We start from the raw sequence: 14,265 nt of genomic DNA, 5'->3' as shown, positions 1-14,265 counted from the left end.
ACAGGTTGCCTTATAACACCTCTTCTTTGTAGATGATGTTATTCTTTTAGCAAAAGGAGATTTAGAGTAGGTGGAGAATGTGGCTCTCTGCTTTCCTTCTGCTCTCTTTCATGGTGTCTTTGGGGGTTTCTGACAATAGAAGAAAGATATTTGAGATGTGACCAACATTAATATGGACAAATATCTGGGGTTTTGAATTTATGAAGGGCAAACTTGGAGGAGGGATTTCACTGACCTTATATTGAGAGGGCCAGTAGTGAACTTTCAGCATTGGAAGGGTAGGTCAACCAATATGCATCTTTTCTTGTTTTCTTATCTTGACTTTCAAAAAAACAATTAAAAAAAAACTAATACAACTTTAAAATGAAATATTGGTTATTCATATCTTTTGACAATTTTTGCTCGGCTTCGTGATCATAAACACAATTGTTCCAATCCGCATAAAGAGCATATGTAGATAATGTGAATAATCACATTAAGAAGAATACGTAATAATAACTACATATAGAAGTTTAGCAACATAATGATTCAATAATTTGTAATTCTTTCGCAAAACCATTAAGACAAATGTAATCAAGTACAGTTCATTATAGGTTTTCAAAATTGCTCCCCATTCAGTAGGAGGAATGAAAATAACTTCTGCTGTTTTGAAGCTCTAAATTTAAAAGTCACTAGTCACCATTATGAGTGACAAAATAGTTATTCACGTTCGTTTAGACTTTGTTCTACCTTGCTACTAATATCTTATTAGTTGGATACTTGTATTTAGCACCATCAACGTTTCAAAAAAAACTTAACTAAATAATCATCCATTTTTCTATTTAATAGGGTACATATTAAGATGATTGACAAAACATAAGCAAAAAAGGCAAAAACATGGAAGACCCTGCTCCCCTATTTTCCGTAGCCTAATTAATCATCATATGAAAATTCAATAAAAGCAAAAGAGAACCCTCTTTTAAATGAGAATAGTTTCTCCTTAAAATCTTCCATAATCTTCGATTTTCCCAACCACTGGCTAACAAGGGAGAAACTCATCCTCTCCAGCACCAAACCATTTTCCACAAAAAACTTAGCTAACCACAGCTCATGCTCACATCCATGGACTTTACGAAATTTCACAACCTGGAGAGTATATGTCAAACAATCGGGCACAGCAGTAGAATTCAAAAGCTCTTTGGCGAATTTAGATATTCCCTGATGATTAATCATCAAATGAAGTCCAAATAAGAATCGAAAAAAAAGGCTAAAAAAATTAACAAATCATAAAATGTGGTTGCAATAATTACCAACCTTGAAAAGTAGAGTCTTGAGAACCGGTGACTTTAGAAGCAATCCTAATAAAACCTCACCACTAACTAAACCAAGCTCCAATTGGCTCAACATTCCAAATAAAGGTAGCTTAGCCACACTTGATTGTGTCAGTACCTGGATTAATTCCACATAAAGAAACTTATTTGTATTATGACATTCAATATATTGCACCAAGCTTAGAAGTAAAATATGCATGTATATGAATCTCTATAATCAGTAGGGTCGACTTAATATCAGAGAATTGAGAAAGTATAAAACATACACACGATCTTAATTCCAATGAAAAAATAAATAAATAAAACTATAGCTGTGTGAATATATGTGCCACTACTTCAGTCCAAGACTTTCTTCTTAATAATTTAATCAACTAAATAAATGAAAGAATTAACATTTACATATGCTACTCTTATCTAATGCATATTAAGTTTATGATGTGGTGTTCCAAGTAAGGGATGATGCACATTTTTAGAAAGGATACTTACCTCACAGCCCTCAAATTTGAGATACTTCACTTGGCTGAATTCTTGGAGAAGCACAAAGGCACGGAACTCTGTTTCTGGATCTCTATTTATCGGACATTGACTCACAGTTACATTAAGAGAAGCATTATGAGTCAACAACGATTGTAACAGCTTAAAATAATGTGATATGTAACCATCACCACAATAACTGAACTCTATCAGATTGGAAGCAAAAAAACACATTGAACATTTAGGCGTGTCATAAGACATAGACTTGGCGTTTTGCACTATGATAACACTTTCAAGTAGAGGCACGTTTAGTGTAACACATTTTGCATTTAACCAAGTGCAGTTTGTTGTTTCAAACACCTTGAGAACTGGTAAACTAAGATTCATGGTTCTGTAGCTAGGGTCAACAGTAAACAAAATCCCAGACAACTTAAGGATTCTTAGTAATCCAAAATGAACAAAGTCACTATCATAAACCCTAATGGCACAAGATTTCATATTGAGCACCAACTCTTCTAAGAACTTGGAGTTGAAAAGAGAGTGAGATGCAAAAGATGTCAAGGGCATCTCAAAACTTGTGTCAATACGAAGACTTCTAACATCCCTTATCAAGATGTTAGATACCCATGTGTTGAGAAGGGACACATCGTACTTGTTAACAACAGTAAGTGAAACACTTTCTAAGAGTTTACTTTGGGTGAGAAGAAGTGCCCTATACACGAAGTTCATGAAGAACATTTTTCCACCATTTTTTCTCTTAGGAGAGTAGAACACAGTGTCATCTAAGTCCAACTTGGTGATGAATGTCCATCGAAAAAGCCATTTCTTGGATAACACACACGTGCGAACTGCATCTTTGGTTGGGAGAAAAGAGAGTATGCGACTTATGAGTGGTTCTGGAAGCATGTTGATCATATCTACACCTTCATTTTTCTTCTGTCTCTTCACAAGATTTCGCTTGCGTACGCTAGAGCCAGTAACAGATGAACCAGAAGACTCCAACATCACTTTAAAAATTTCCTACAAATAACTAATTTGCTGCGTTAATCATCAAGCAATTAACTTACTTTTATGCATGACGTCTTCCAAAGTAGTAAAATTTAGAAAGTTAAAAACTAAGGCTTATTGCCTCTAATAATATTGTAACATGAACAGATATATAGAGAAACCGTAACTTGAAAGAATAAGAGCTGTGTAAACTCAGCAAATTTAAAGAACAAACGTAGCATTAAGGTGTCCTCTCACCAATTTGAGCAAATAAGAACTGAGAAGGAAGATGGTGGTTATGAAAATTGGTTTGTTTGTTTCAACTGTAGGAGCATAAACACGTTTTATTATGGAGGGAAAGCTGAATCCAGTGACGGTAGCGTGGGAAATAAAAGTATGACATATATAAATGCAACGTCCCTTCAACTCAGGTTTCCTTTTCTATATCCTTCACCTTGAGCCACGAAAAGTTGAAAACTATAAATGCAATAGGTAATTATTATGTCTACTTAAAATAATAATAAAAATAATACTCTTACCATTTTATTTTATTTTGTCTGATAGATAAAATTTTAACACAAAATTAAAAATATATAATTAATGTATCTAATTTTATTGAAAAAAATTATATAATTATTTTATGTATTCTTAAACTTATATGTTTTTACTCAATTTGGATCCTCTCCTGTAATATTCTCTCTCCAGCCTCTTTTCAATAACATTAATAATTATTAGATATATCTAATGACTCAAATTTAATCATATAATTAATGTAACTTCTTAAATGATTTTTATAAAATTAAATTTGAGTCATTAGATATATCTAATGATTATTAATGTTGCTAGATATGGCTGGAAAGAGAATATTGCATGAGAGGATCCAAATTCGTTTTTACTAATAAAATGAGTTTTAAAAAAATACATTAATCAAATAATATGGTATTGATAGTTAAAGGCATAATAGAAAAAAAAATTTAATATTACAATAATATTATAAAACTATAATTAAATTGAAATAAATTATTTTTTTTTAAATTTCAAATAAATTAAAATAAAATAAGTATATACTAATTTATAAATTTGTAATTAATTTATAATTTTTTATTAATTAAAGTAAAAATATTTATTCAATAGTATACAAACTTTTTAATATTTTTCATAAATTACTTAAGATAATGTGTTTTAACTTTATAATTTGTAACTTACACATTTTTCATGTTTTAATATTTTAATAAAAAAACATTATCTTCCTTTCATATTATATTATTTATTTTCTAAAATATTTTCTAAAAATAAATGTTTAATACTAAACAAAAATTATTTATGATTAATAAAAAATATGTATATCACTGAAGAAAAAAGATTTAAATATTTTGTTGATCTCTTTGATTTTAAATAAATTTATTTAAATTTTTGAAATTTAAAATTATTATTTTAATCTTTAAAATTACAAAATAATTTAATTTGTCAAAACCATCAATCACATCATAAACAATATCAAAATTGAGTCAATTAATGAATGTCACTAGGATTTAATGCAATACTTTCATTAGCAACAATATTAATAAATAAATTTTGTACAAAAGTTCAGTAATAAATATATTTTGTTTGTTAAATACAGAATAGGAGGGCTAAAGTTTTTTTTTTTCAAGTTTAAAGGATTAAAATATATTTTTAAATTTAAGAGTTCAAAATCAGATTTACTTTATATTTAATGACTTAAAAATATATTTAAACCAAATAAAATATGTAAATGCATCTTTATAGTATTTAATATATCAATTTTAATACTTTTAAATTAATAAACTAATTTATTTATTTTTTTACTATATTATATAAATTAAAACTAGTACTAATTATATTTCTTTAATGTATGCATCATTGAATAAATTAATTTTTTGTCCGTCATTGTTAAATATAACAAAAAGGGAGAACAATTTTCTTAAACTTTTTTTTACTTATAGATTATGACATCTAACCATAGTTTTAAAAATTGGACCGGTCATCAAATCGGTTAGGGTATTGGGTCAGTGGGTCAAAAGTTAAACTGATGGATCACTAATTGAACCGCATGACTCGATTTTTATTAATTTTTAAAAAAAAAATATTTATGTTAAATATATTTTATATAAATTTTAATAAATTCATATCTTATTTTAAATTTCAGTTTTCATCTTATTTAAAATTATCTTTATTTTTATTTTGTATAAAGAAATACATAAAAAATTACATGTTAAACTATATATTAATACAAGTTAAAAATATAAATAATATGTATATATATAATATGCTTACAATTGATATTATAAAATAATATATGTAATATCTAAATAGATATTATATTATTAAATATATAATTTAGAATTAATAATATATTATAAAAATTATTTAAGTTGCATATATTATAGACAAATATATTAAAATAAGTAGTTATTTTTATGCTTAATAAGACTCTTTGTTCTTTCATTAACAAATTAATTCTCATTGTTATTTTTGTGATTTGTGGTCTTTTAGAAAAAATTATAAAACAAATTTATGGTTGAACCGGTTTGACCCACTGGTTCACTGGTCAAACCGGAAAATTGACCGGTTCAATCCAGTTTGAAACTGGTCGAATACATAATCGATCCAACTTAAGATTTGAACCAGCTAGACCACCGGTTCCCGGTTCAACTGTCCAACGGGCAGTCTGATCCGGGTTTTTAAACACTGCATCCAACAACATTTTAAGTGTTTGATATACTTCCAAAAAATGTTTAATATACATTTACAGCGTAAATTTTTTACGTTGCCAACTTAAAAATTATCTTCATATTATTTATCAGAGAATTATTTTTAAGTCAACACACTTGCTACATATAACAATGTGACCAAATGATAGTGTAAAAAAATTATTACCGTGCATACATTTTAATTAAAACCACTCTTTTCTGTGTTTCATTGGATAATTAAATTTTGAAGCTCTAAATTAAAAGTTACTTGCTGATGTAAAACGAAAATCAATATGCTTTTAGAGACACGTGAATGAAAGGCATAAACTAAGATACTGTAATAAGCATGAAACGACATTACAGTCCTAAAGCTGGCTCAAGCTCAACTGTTCTTTATGAAAATTCAATAACGGCAGAGCCAACACTTTTCTTTAATGACAATATCTTCTCTTTAAATTGGTCAAATTTGGACCAACGGAGACCCCGACAAGCTATGAATCTTGCTCTCTTCAAGACTCGAGCATTTTCCACTACAAATTTGGCGAATCTAACCTCATGTTCATCACCTTTAAGTCTTCCAAAATATAACTCTTGCAGGTTAGTTAAGACACAAGGCACACATCTGGCATCCCAAAGGTCATCCTCAAAAGAAAGTAGCTCCTGATGATCGAGGATAAATAATTATATTGCACAAGAATGAAATAGAAAAAACAATAATTTATGACAATTATAATTAAAACAACTGAATAAAGTTGATCAGTAGGTTAACAGAATAGTTTATTTGCAAAACTCCAGAAGATTTAGTCATCTACGTATGTATTTTGTAAAATTTAGTGATTATTTGGTGGCATAGCTAGTTTCAGTTCAATCAATTACTAACCCGAAAAACAAGAGTCTTGAGAAGTGGTGCTTTTATAAGTAAGAACAACAACAATACACCAGCAACTTCATCTAGCTCCAGACGACTCAACATTTCAAATTCAGGAAGCTCGATCAATGAATCCCCTGCTGGCACAAGAACCTGAGTGACAAAGGAATGTTCGTATTGAGAGACAGTCAATATACTAGTCATAAATGCAACAAACAGAATCTAGACTTGTAACAACAAACATACTCTCATAAAATAAAAAGTCACAGATATATGATTCGCATTTGATATAGCATTAGCAAGGTAAACATTTTCAATATTCTCAAACAAGGAAATTAACTATAGATGTTCTTATTAAATTTCATTGTTGTCGACATTCATTGCAAAGAAAAGACGAAGCAAGGAAGCATACCTCTGGCTGGTAAAAACTTAGACATTCCACTTTATTATTGAACTTTTTCAGAAACTCGTAAGCAAGAAGCCCGGATGCTTCATCACTTCCCTCTCTTTGTGTCAAAATATTAGCAGAGGCAATTTGTGTTATAGATAGGTCTATGAAACTGGCATCTGACATGTTTCCGATATAAGAAAATTTTGCAAGACGCGAAGCACAAAACTTGATTACAGAACGAGAACCATCTGGCCCTAACACACGAGTATGGCTTATTCGAAGCACTTCAAGTAGAGGAACTTCAAAAGTGACACCCTTTACATTTAACCACTCGCAATATTCTGTCTCATACTTTCTAAGAACTGGGAAGTTAAGGTTAAGCTTCTTCGAGTCATTAGAGGGGGCACAGGTAAATGTGATTCCATTCAAGATGAGGACAGTAAGGGACGAAAGACAAACACAGGTGGGAACTTTGACTCTAACATCATAATTCATTTTCCGTTTGATAGAACAAGCACTCATACACAACACCAATTTCTCTAAAGACGGGGATTTCCAAAGGGAAGGTGAGAAGATGTCATTTTCTTTGGTTGATTTGATATAAAGCTCTTTAAGTCTTCGTCTTAACATAACAGATATCCACTGATTAACATGGTAAGAATTATAATTCTCTGAAAGGGAAAGAGAGAAGCTTTGAATGCTTGAAGTGTTTAGATGAATTAGTACCCTATACACAGAGTTTACAAAGCGGGTTTTGCCTATATACCGATGTCGCTCTTTATCGTTAAAGTGTAGCTTGGTGATGAATGTCCAGAGGTATATCCATCTCTTGGATAAAACACAAGTACGAACTGCATCTCTAGTTGGAAGAAAAGAGAGAATGTAATAAATAATGACATCAGGTAGGTTGCTGATTATGTCCTGATCTTCTTTGGATTTTTGCTTCTTGGACGAGGAATTTGGGCCCATGTCTGTTTCAAGTTCCTACAAAAAGTGAAGGACAATTAACTGCATTGTCAAGCTATACACACACAAAATCGTCTAAAAAACTGAAGCAAAGTTTGAACAAGTAATTTAAGTTATTGAGATACTTAAGACACACCGAGTCACAGATTGCAGACTGAACGCATGAAAATGTGAAATAGAGGACAAAATGACCAAAAAGCACTAAACACAGACGCTACAAGATGTGAATGTGATTATGCCCAAAGCATTCTTGATAAGAAACACAAGAGAACCCTCAGGAAGGGTAGCTAACATGTGAAGGGCAACATCATATCCATGAGCCAAGCATGCTAAATAATCAGCCACACTATTCTCTTCCCTGTACACACGAGAGACTCTAACCTCCCAATCCTTTGCTATCCACCACCAAATTGTATCAACCATGAACCTGAAAGCATGTCCATGCTCCAAACCTTGCAAAACAAAATTAACAGCAAATGCTGAATTCCAGCTGTCCAAGCTACCCGAAGCACAGACAATATACCCCATAATTCTGCCATAAGCACGTTAGAAGATCCAAAGTTCCTAACAAACCCCTTCAACCAATTCCCATTATCATGTCTAAACACACCAGCACACGTGGCTTGCTGGCTAGGACTCTCAACAGAAGCATCCATGTTCACCTTATACCAACCCATAGGTGGAGCAATCCACGCCAAATTCGCTTCCTGTTTCCTGCTTGACAAACCCCCATGAAGAGATTGATGAGACTTAACTTGGGCTCGGAACTCTGCCTTCAATTGAATATCACGATAAACCTAGTACCCATCAAAGTCCACTCCAGGAAAAAAAAAATGCTTATTACGAGCCGACCAAATTGCATGGATTCCCACAACAAAAACAGACTTACACATAATACCATCACTGCAATTAATCTCACACATAAATTGTGATGAAGCCATTCCAACAACTTAACCTTGAAAAAACTGTAATGGCAATAAGGTAAAAGAGTTAACCAAATAACCTTTTCCTAATCACATTCATGCAAAACATGCAGGATAATCTCATCCTTATGTAGACAAAGTGGACAAAGAGAACAACTATTTACTACTAATCCGTCTTTCCCAACAAAATAAATTGGTCATAACACCTTTATGAATAGCTTTCCATAGAAAGCAACTATCCCTGGGTTGCATATCTCGAGACCATATCTTCTCCCAAATTACATTCAATCTAGTCGCCTCCTCATTCTTGAGTAATTTATAAGCAGATTTTGTTGAAAATTTTCCATCTGGTGTGCTAACACGATCCTCCCCCAAAGCCTCATGGGGTGGGACACAACCAAGAATTTTCCACCAACAACCATTCAGGAACGAAGTCCTGAAATCTGGCACTATTCCATTCACCATCTTCAGCGATATAATCACACACAAATTCACATCACTATAAGATAGGTTCTGCTCAACAAAGTTAAACATGATAAGTCCAGAAGGTAACCATCTGTCTTTCCATAATCTAATCTGCTTTCCATTCCCAATGATCCATCTACACCCCAACAGGACAGAATCCCAAACTGAGGATATACCTTTCCACACATCCGAGCAACTTTCCACACAGCTAACGCAAGATGATGCATCATCATTACAGTCATACATGCTTATAATAACCCAAACCCACAGAGCATTAGGATTAACCACAGACCCAAAGCCAACTTCTTAACAAGAGCGCAATTAAACACCTTCAAATCACAAAAACCCAACCACCTGCATCCTTATCTCTACAAAACTTGTTCCAAGCAATAGAATGGCACCTCCTTTGATCCTGAGATTCACCCCCACACAAAACTCCAACACATACTTTCCAACTAGATAGAAAAACTTGATTAGGAAGGATCACTGTTTGCATGGTGTACGTTGGAAGAGTAGCGTACATCTTCCTGCAAAGGATAAATTATTTGCTCTCCAAGAACTTAGGCTTTTTTGAGTCTTTTCAAACAAATAAGAGTAAGTCTCCCTCCTCGTTCTACCATGCAGCAAAGGAACACCAATGTACCTCCCAAGATCTCTCATAATTCAAAATCCAGACAAATCCCTTAACTATTTAAATCAAGCATAATGGGCATTCTTTGAAACAAAAATCCTAGTCTTGGCCACAGAAACCTGTTGACCAGAGGATGAGCAGAACAGAACAGAAAACATCAAGACAAAAGTTAATGGTCTCCATTTGGGTCACACTAGCTTCCCCAAATAATAGAAGAACATGCACAAAAAATAAATGAGAAATGGGAGGCCCTAATCTACACAACTTGATGGGTTTCCAGTTATTACAACTCACTTCTTTCTCAATCAAATTTGCCAAGCATTCCATACAAAGCACAAAAGAATATCGGGAAATTGGATGGATTGGATCCCCTTAATGAATTCCTTGTGCAGGGCTAAAATTCTCGGAAGGAATACCATTGAAAATGTTATTCATAAATATGCTCTTCTTGTTTGACATTTTTATTATTTTCTTCTTTTTTTTAACAAAAATGAGTTTTGGACACTCAACAATCCACATGATAATCAATACATTCCATATATATATATATATATAAGACTTAATTAACCTTTTGATCTTTATAGTTTCATACACTTTACCTTTTCCTCAAAGTATGTAATTTTAGTCTCTATTCATGCTATTTTTGTTTCCTTTTACTCTCAGTATTCTATTGCTAATTTGTTATTGAAACTAAAAGGTAAAATTTACGAAACTATATGAACTAAGTGAAAATAAAAATAGAATGGATAGAGACTAAAATAAAATACTTTTAATTATAAAGACTAAAATCGATGAAACTATAGGTAGATAAGGGTAGTTAAACCTATATGGTACATGCAACATAACACATAATCTAAAAATTGGAGCAATCAAAATTTAAACAAGTCCGATAAAAATAATTTGATATTTAAGGCTCCTCTCCTCTGAGTCTCAAATTGCAGACTGTGAGAGCAACACCACAACAAGGAAATCTAAGAACATCAATCTAGAAAGCCAATAGCCCAAATTGAAAGAGGAGATGAAAATTGAAACCCAACAACATCTCATAAACATAGCATGAAGAATAGTTAGAGAGGAGTGAGGAAGATACCGTGGGGAATATACCGAATTTGTGGGGTTCGCCGGTGGCTAAGGAATTGGACATGGTGAAGGAAGTGATGCACAAAGTCGTGAAGAAGTTGAGCAAGTATCAAACATGAAGAGGTGAATGATACAGAGAAATGCCAATATACACTCCAAACATCGTTCCACTTTAAAATGATAATAAAATATTATTTATTTATACTCCTTCTATTTTTTATTCATAGTCGTTTTTGTCAGAATTTGTTATTTTTTTATTGTTATTTTACTAAAACCAATGACTTATTAATTTTTTCTCTTATTTTTACTCTTGATAATTAATGTATATTTATTGAACAATGTGTCTATTTATTTCTAATGTCTACCTATTTTTTCTCCAACCACCTATGTGAAGTTAATGTTACATTTAATATGTTTCCAACGAAATATTATTCCCTCTATTTTTTATTCATAGTCGTTTTGTCAGAATTTGTCATTTTTTTATGAATAAAAAATAGAGGGAGTAGTATTTCGTTGGAAACATATTAAATGTAACATTAACTTCACATAGGTGGTTCGAGAAAAAATAGGTAGACATTAGAAATAAATAGACACATTGTTCAATAAATATACATTAATTATCAAGAGTAAAAATAAGAGAAAAAATTAATAAGTCATTAATTTTAGTAAAATGACAATATAAAAAAATGACAAATTCTGACAAAACGACTATGAATAAAAAATAGAGGGAGTATAAAATAATAGAAGATAGAATAAAAAAGTAAGTAATAAATATTTTTGAAAACTAAAATATCAATCATTTTTTTAAGTTCCATGCAAAAACTTTAAACGACTATAAATAAAAAAGAGTGAATAAAATTTTCACTTCTTTCAAATTTACCCTTTACAACACTTTCGTAAAGGGTAAGGCTTTAAGATTCAAAAGTCAAAAAAAGGAAAAACAAAAATACATAGAAGCCAAAGAACCATGCCATTTTTACCGTCTTTAACGGTGTCAAGTAAGTTATTTACTTTTTACTTTTTTTTTAATTTTAATTTTTTGTTTTTTATTAGATATTATTATTTACTTAACTTTTTAATTTTTTTAATTTTAATTTTTTGTTTTTTTATTAGATATTATTATTTACTTATCATTCTACTGAGTTTTTTTATCGGTGTTAAGTTATATGATAATTTTTTTTGTTGTCCTTGAGTTTTTCTTTTTATATTTTTAGGATGTTATTGTTTACTTTCTCTAATTTTTATTATAAAGCACTTTTATCTAAATTATCATATCAATATTATAGTTATATTAGTTGATTTTATTAAATTTATAAAATAAAATTATGATGACTTAATTTTATCTTTTTTATTTATTATTAAATATTTAAAAGAGAAGTGCAGATATTATTTTATATCAAAGTTTATGTACCAATACCAATAAAAATAAATAAAGCTAATGCTTTATAGAAAATGTATTGATAGATGAATAATTATTTTTTTTATTTGATCATTTTTATCATGATTAATAGTTTATGAAATTATATTTTAATTGTAACTATCTTGTTATTTTCCCATGGTTAAGGTATAAAGATGGTGAATTCTATAATCTTGGAAGAAAGTGAAGAACTTAAAATATGTTGAAGTAGCATTATAAAAGAAATTTCAAAGGTCAAAATGATATTAAACTAGTGGTAGAGCCCATGCGTGCAATGCACGGGCAATATACATTTATGTTTAAAAGTTTTAAATATATTTATAACTGCATATATATTAAATAAATTATTTAAGTATCTAATAAATTATAATTATTGTTATCTATAATATAATAATTAAATAATTTTTCATTCAGTATAGTTTAATATATATAATTTATTTTTAAAAACTTTTAAATACATCATAGACATAGAGCAAAAAAAAAATTATAATTAAGCATTTTTTCTCATTCTTCAAAATTTATTATGTATCAACTTTTTTATTATCATTTCAGAATATTTAATAAATAGGTCAAAAATAAATATTAAAATTGAGAATTTGTTGTTACTTATTGAAGTTTATTGGTCATTTTTTCTTTTAAAAGCTTTTCAATATATCAATTACAAAGTGTTGAAATTAATGAATTAAATATTTAATGTTTTCAATTAGTGTAATATTATAAATGTAATAATTGAGTCTATTCTCTTATTTTTTTTAAATTTTACATTTATTTAAACAAAATATATAGAGACGTGAAGTGTCTCGATTCTATTAGTAATAATTATAAAAATCTTCAAGTTAGTGTTAATAATACTCATTACTCACTCTTTAGTTTGTAACATTGTTTAGTGTATGGATTGACAAAATTATATTTACAAAAACAAATCTAATAATCCAAATCTATTTTGAAATATTTAATTTTTACTAAAAAAAATAACTTTAATTATATTGACTTGATTGACTTAATTCAATCTAACTCGTTTATGATTAGATTAGATCTCACAATAAAAATACACCATTTGATCCAACTCGACTAGTTATAATTTATATTTTAATGTTTTAAATATACTTGTAATTGCATATATATATATATATATATATATATATATATATATATATATAAATTATTCAAATATTTAATAAATTTTAATTTTTGTGTTATTTATAAATGTTATAATTAAGGGTTCTTCAAATTAGAACCTCTCTCATTTTCATTATAGCCTATTATTTCTTTTAAAAACTTATAGTTATATCATAAAAAAATTAGGCATACTTTTCTTTTAAAAATAGTTTTTGTGAAAAAAGAAACAAAGAGTATAACTTGTATAAACGAAATAAGGCTAGTATTATAGAGATAATTAATTAATTGCAAGTATAATTTTTAAATTTATAAATGTGACTTATTAATATTAAGATTACTTCATTAACATTAATTTCTTGTCAAATTTATTATTATCAAACAACATAACATATACTTGTATAATTTTGATCAAATCTTATACAATAAGTTAAATCTTAAATAACTTAAAGTATGAATTAATTATTTTTTAATAATTACAAATAAAAAATTAAAAGTACTACACAATTCAATCCGTAACAATGATAAAATAATTTATTGTACTACTCTAAACCACAAATAATATATTTAGATGACAATTTTTCATTAAGATATTTATTATAAAAATAAATCAGATATTTATTTATCATATGGTATCATAAAGTATTTTTAAATAATTGAAAAAATATAAAAATAATAATATAACTTGTAATATGAAATTAAGATATATTTTTAAGTTTGATATTATGATTTGTGACTTGAATTATAATGCATATTTTAAGTGTGACGATTTATCATATAATATTAATTTTATTCAATTTTAATCTTGATAATTTATAATCATATACTTAAGATTAAAAAAAAGTTATTTTATATGAAAATAAAGTATAAAACACAAACAATTATTGGGAAAAAGAATTGTTAGTAAGGTAGAATAAGCTTAAGTT

The 14,265-nt window shown here is 29.1% G+C and overlaps 2 protein-coding genes across 4 annotated transcripts; both read right to left on the bottom strand.

The window, feature by feature from the left end:
- Window positions 1-306: 306 nt before the first annotated feature.
- Window positions 307-3,223, bottom strand: LOC109788905 (F-box/LRR-repeat protein At3g58900). The gene has a single exon (XM_029269352.2). The coding sequence runs from the start codon at window positions 2,787-2,789 to the stop codon at window positions 1,725-1,727; it is 1,065 nt and encodes a 354-aa protein (XP_029125185.2). The 5' UTR covers window positions 2,790-3,223; the 3' UTR covers window positions 307-1,724.
- Window positions 3,224-5,796: 2,573 nt separating this feature from the next.
- On the bottom strand, window positions 5,797-10,976 carry LOC109788903 (F-box/FBD/LRR-repeat protein At3g14710). Of its 3 annotated transcripts, XM_083065593.1 has the most exons (5): window positions 10,817-10,952; window positions 7,844-9,845; window positions 6,763-7,725; window positions 6,363-6,503; window positions 5,797-6,142 (listed from the first exon to the last, which is right to left on the bottom strand). In XM_083065593.1, exons 3-5 carry the CDS (start codon window positions 7,708-7,710, stop codon window positions 5,876-5,878), a joined length of 1,356 nt encoding a protein of 451 aa, XP_082921719.1. In that variant the 5' UTR covers window positions 7,711-7,725; window positions 7,844-9,845; window positions 10,817-10,952; the 3' UTR covers window positions 5,797-5,875. The 3 variants fall into 3 exon arrangements, with proteins under 3 accessions (XP_082921719.1, XP_020203357.1, XP_020203356.1); XM_020347768.3 differs by lacking the exon at window positions 7,844-9,845 and having other exon boundaries at window positions 10,831-10,976; XM_020347767.3 differs by lacking the exon at window positions 7,844-9,845 and having other exon boundaries at window positions 10,817-10,975.
- Window positions 10,977-14,265: the final 3,289 nt, after the last annotated feature.

The sequence above is a fragment of the Cajanus cajan genome, chromosome 10 (genome assembly GCF_000230855.2).
Source record: "Cajanus cajan strain Asha chromosome 10, NIPB_CcT2T_4, whole genome shotgun sequence".
In the NCBI taxonomy this organism is placed as follows: domain Eukaryota; kingdom Viridiplantae; phylum Streptophyta; class Magnoliopsida; order Fabales; family Fabaceae; genus Cajanus; species Cajanus cajan.
The sequence above is the reverse complement of the archived record's forward strand: the minus strand, read 5'-3'. Positions and strand labels throughout refer to the sequence as shown.

Bases quoted from the DNA above. Each gene is read 5' to 3' on its own strand.
- LOC109788905 (XM_029269352.2), bottom strand. From the start codon at position 2,789: ATGTTGGAGTCTTCTGGTTCATCTGTTACTGGCTCTAGCGTACGCAAG.
- LOC109788903 (XM_020347767.3), bottom strand. From the start codon at position 10,870: ATGTCCAATTCCTTAGCCACCGGCGAACCCCACAAATTCGGTATATTC. The intron at 7,726-10,816 runs GTATCTTCCTCA...CACTTTTTGTAG, and splicing joins AATTCGGTATATTCCCCACG to GAACTTGAAACAGACATGGG. The intron at 6,504-6,762 runs GTATGCTTCCTT...TTTGTCACTCAG, and splicing joins TAAGTTTTTACCAGCCAGAG to GTTCTTGTGCCAGCAGGGGA.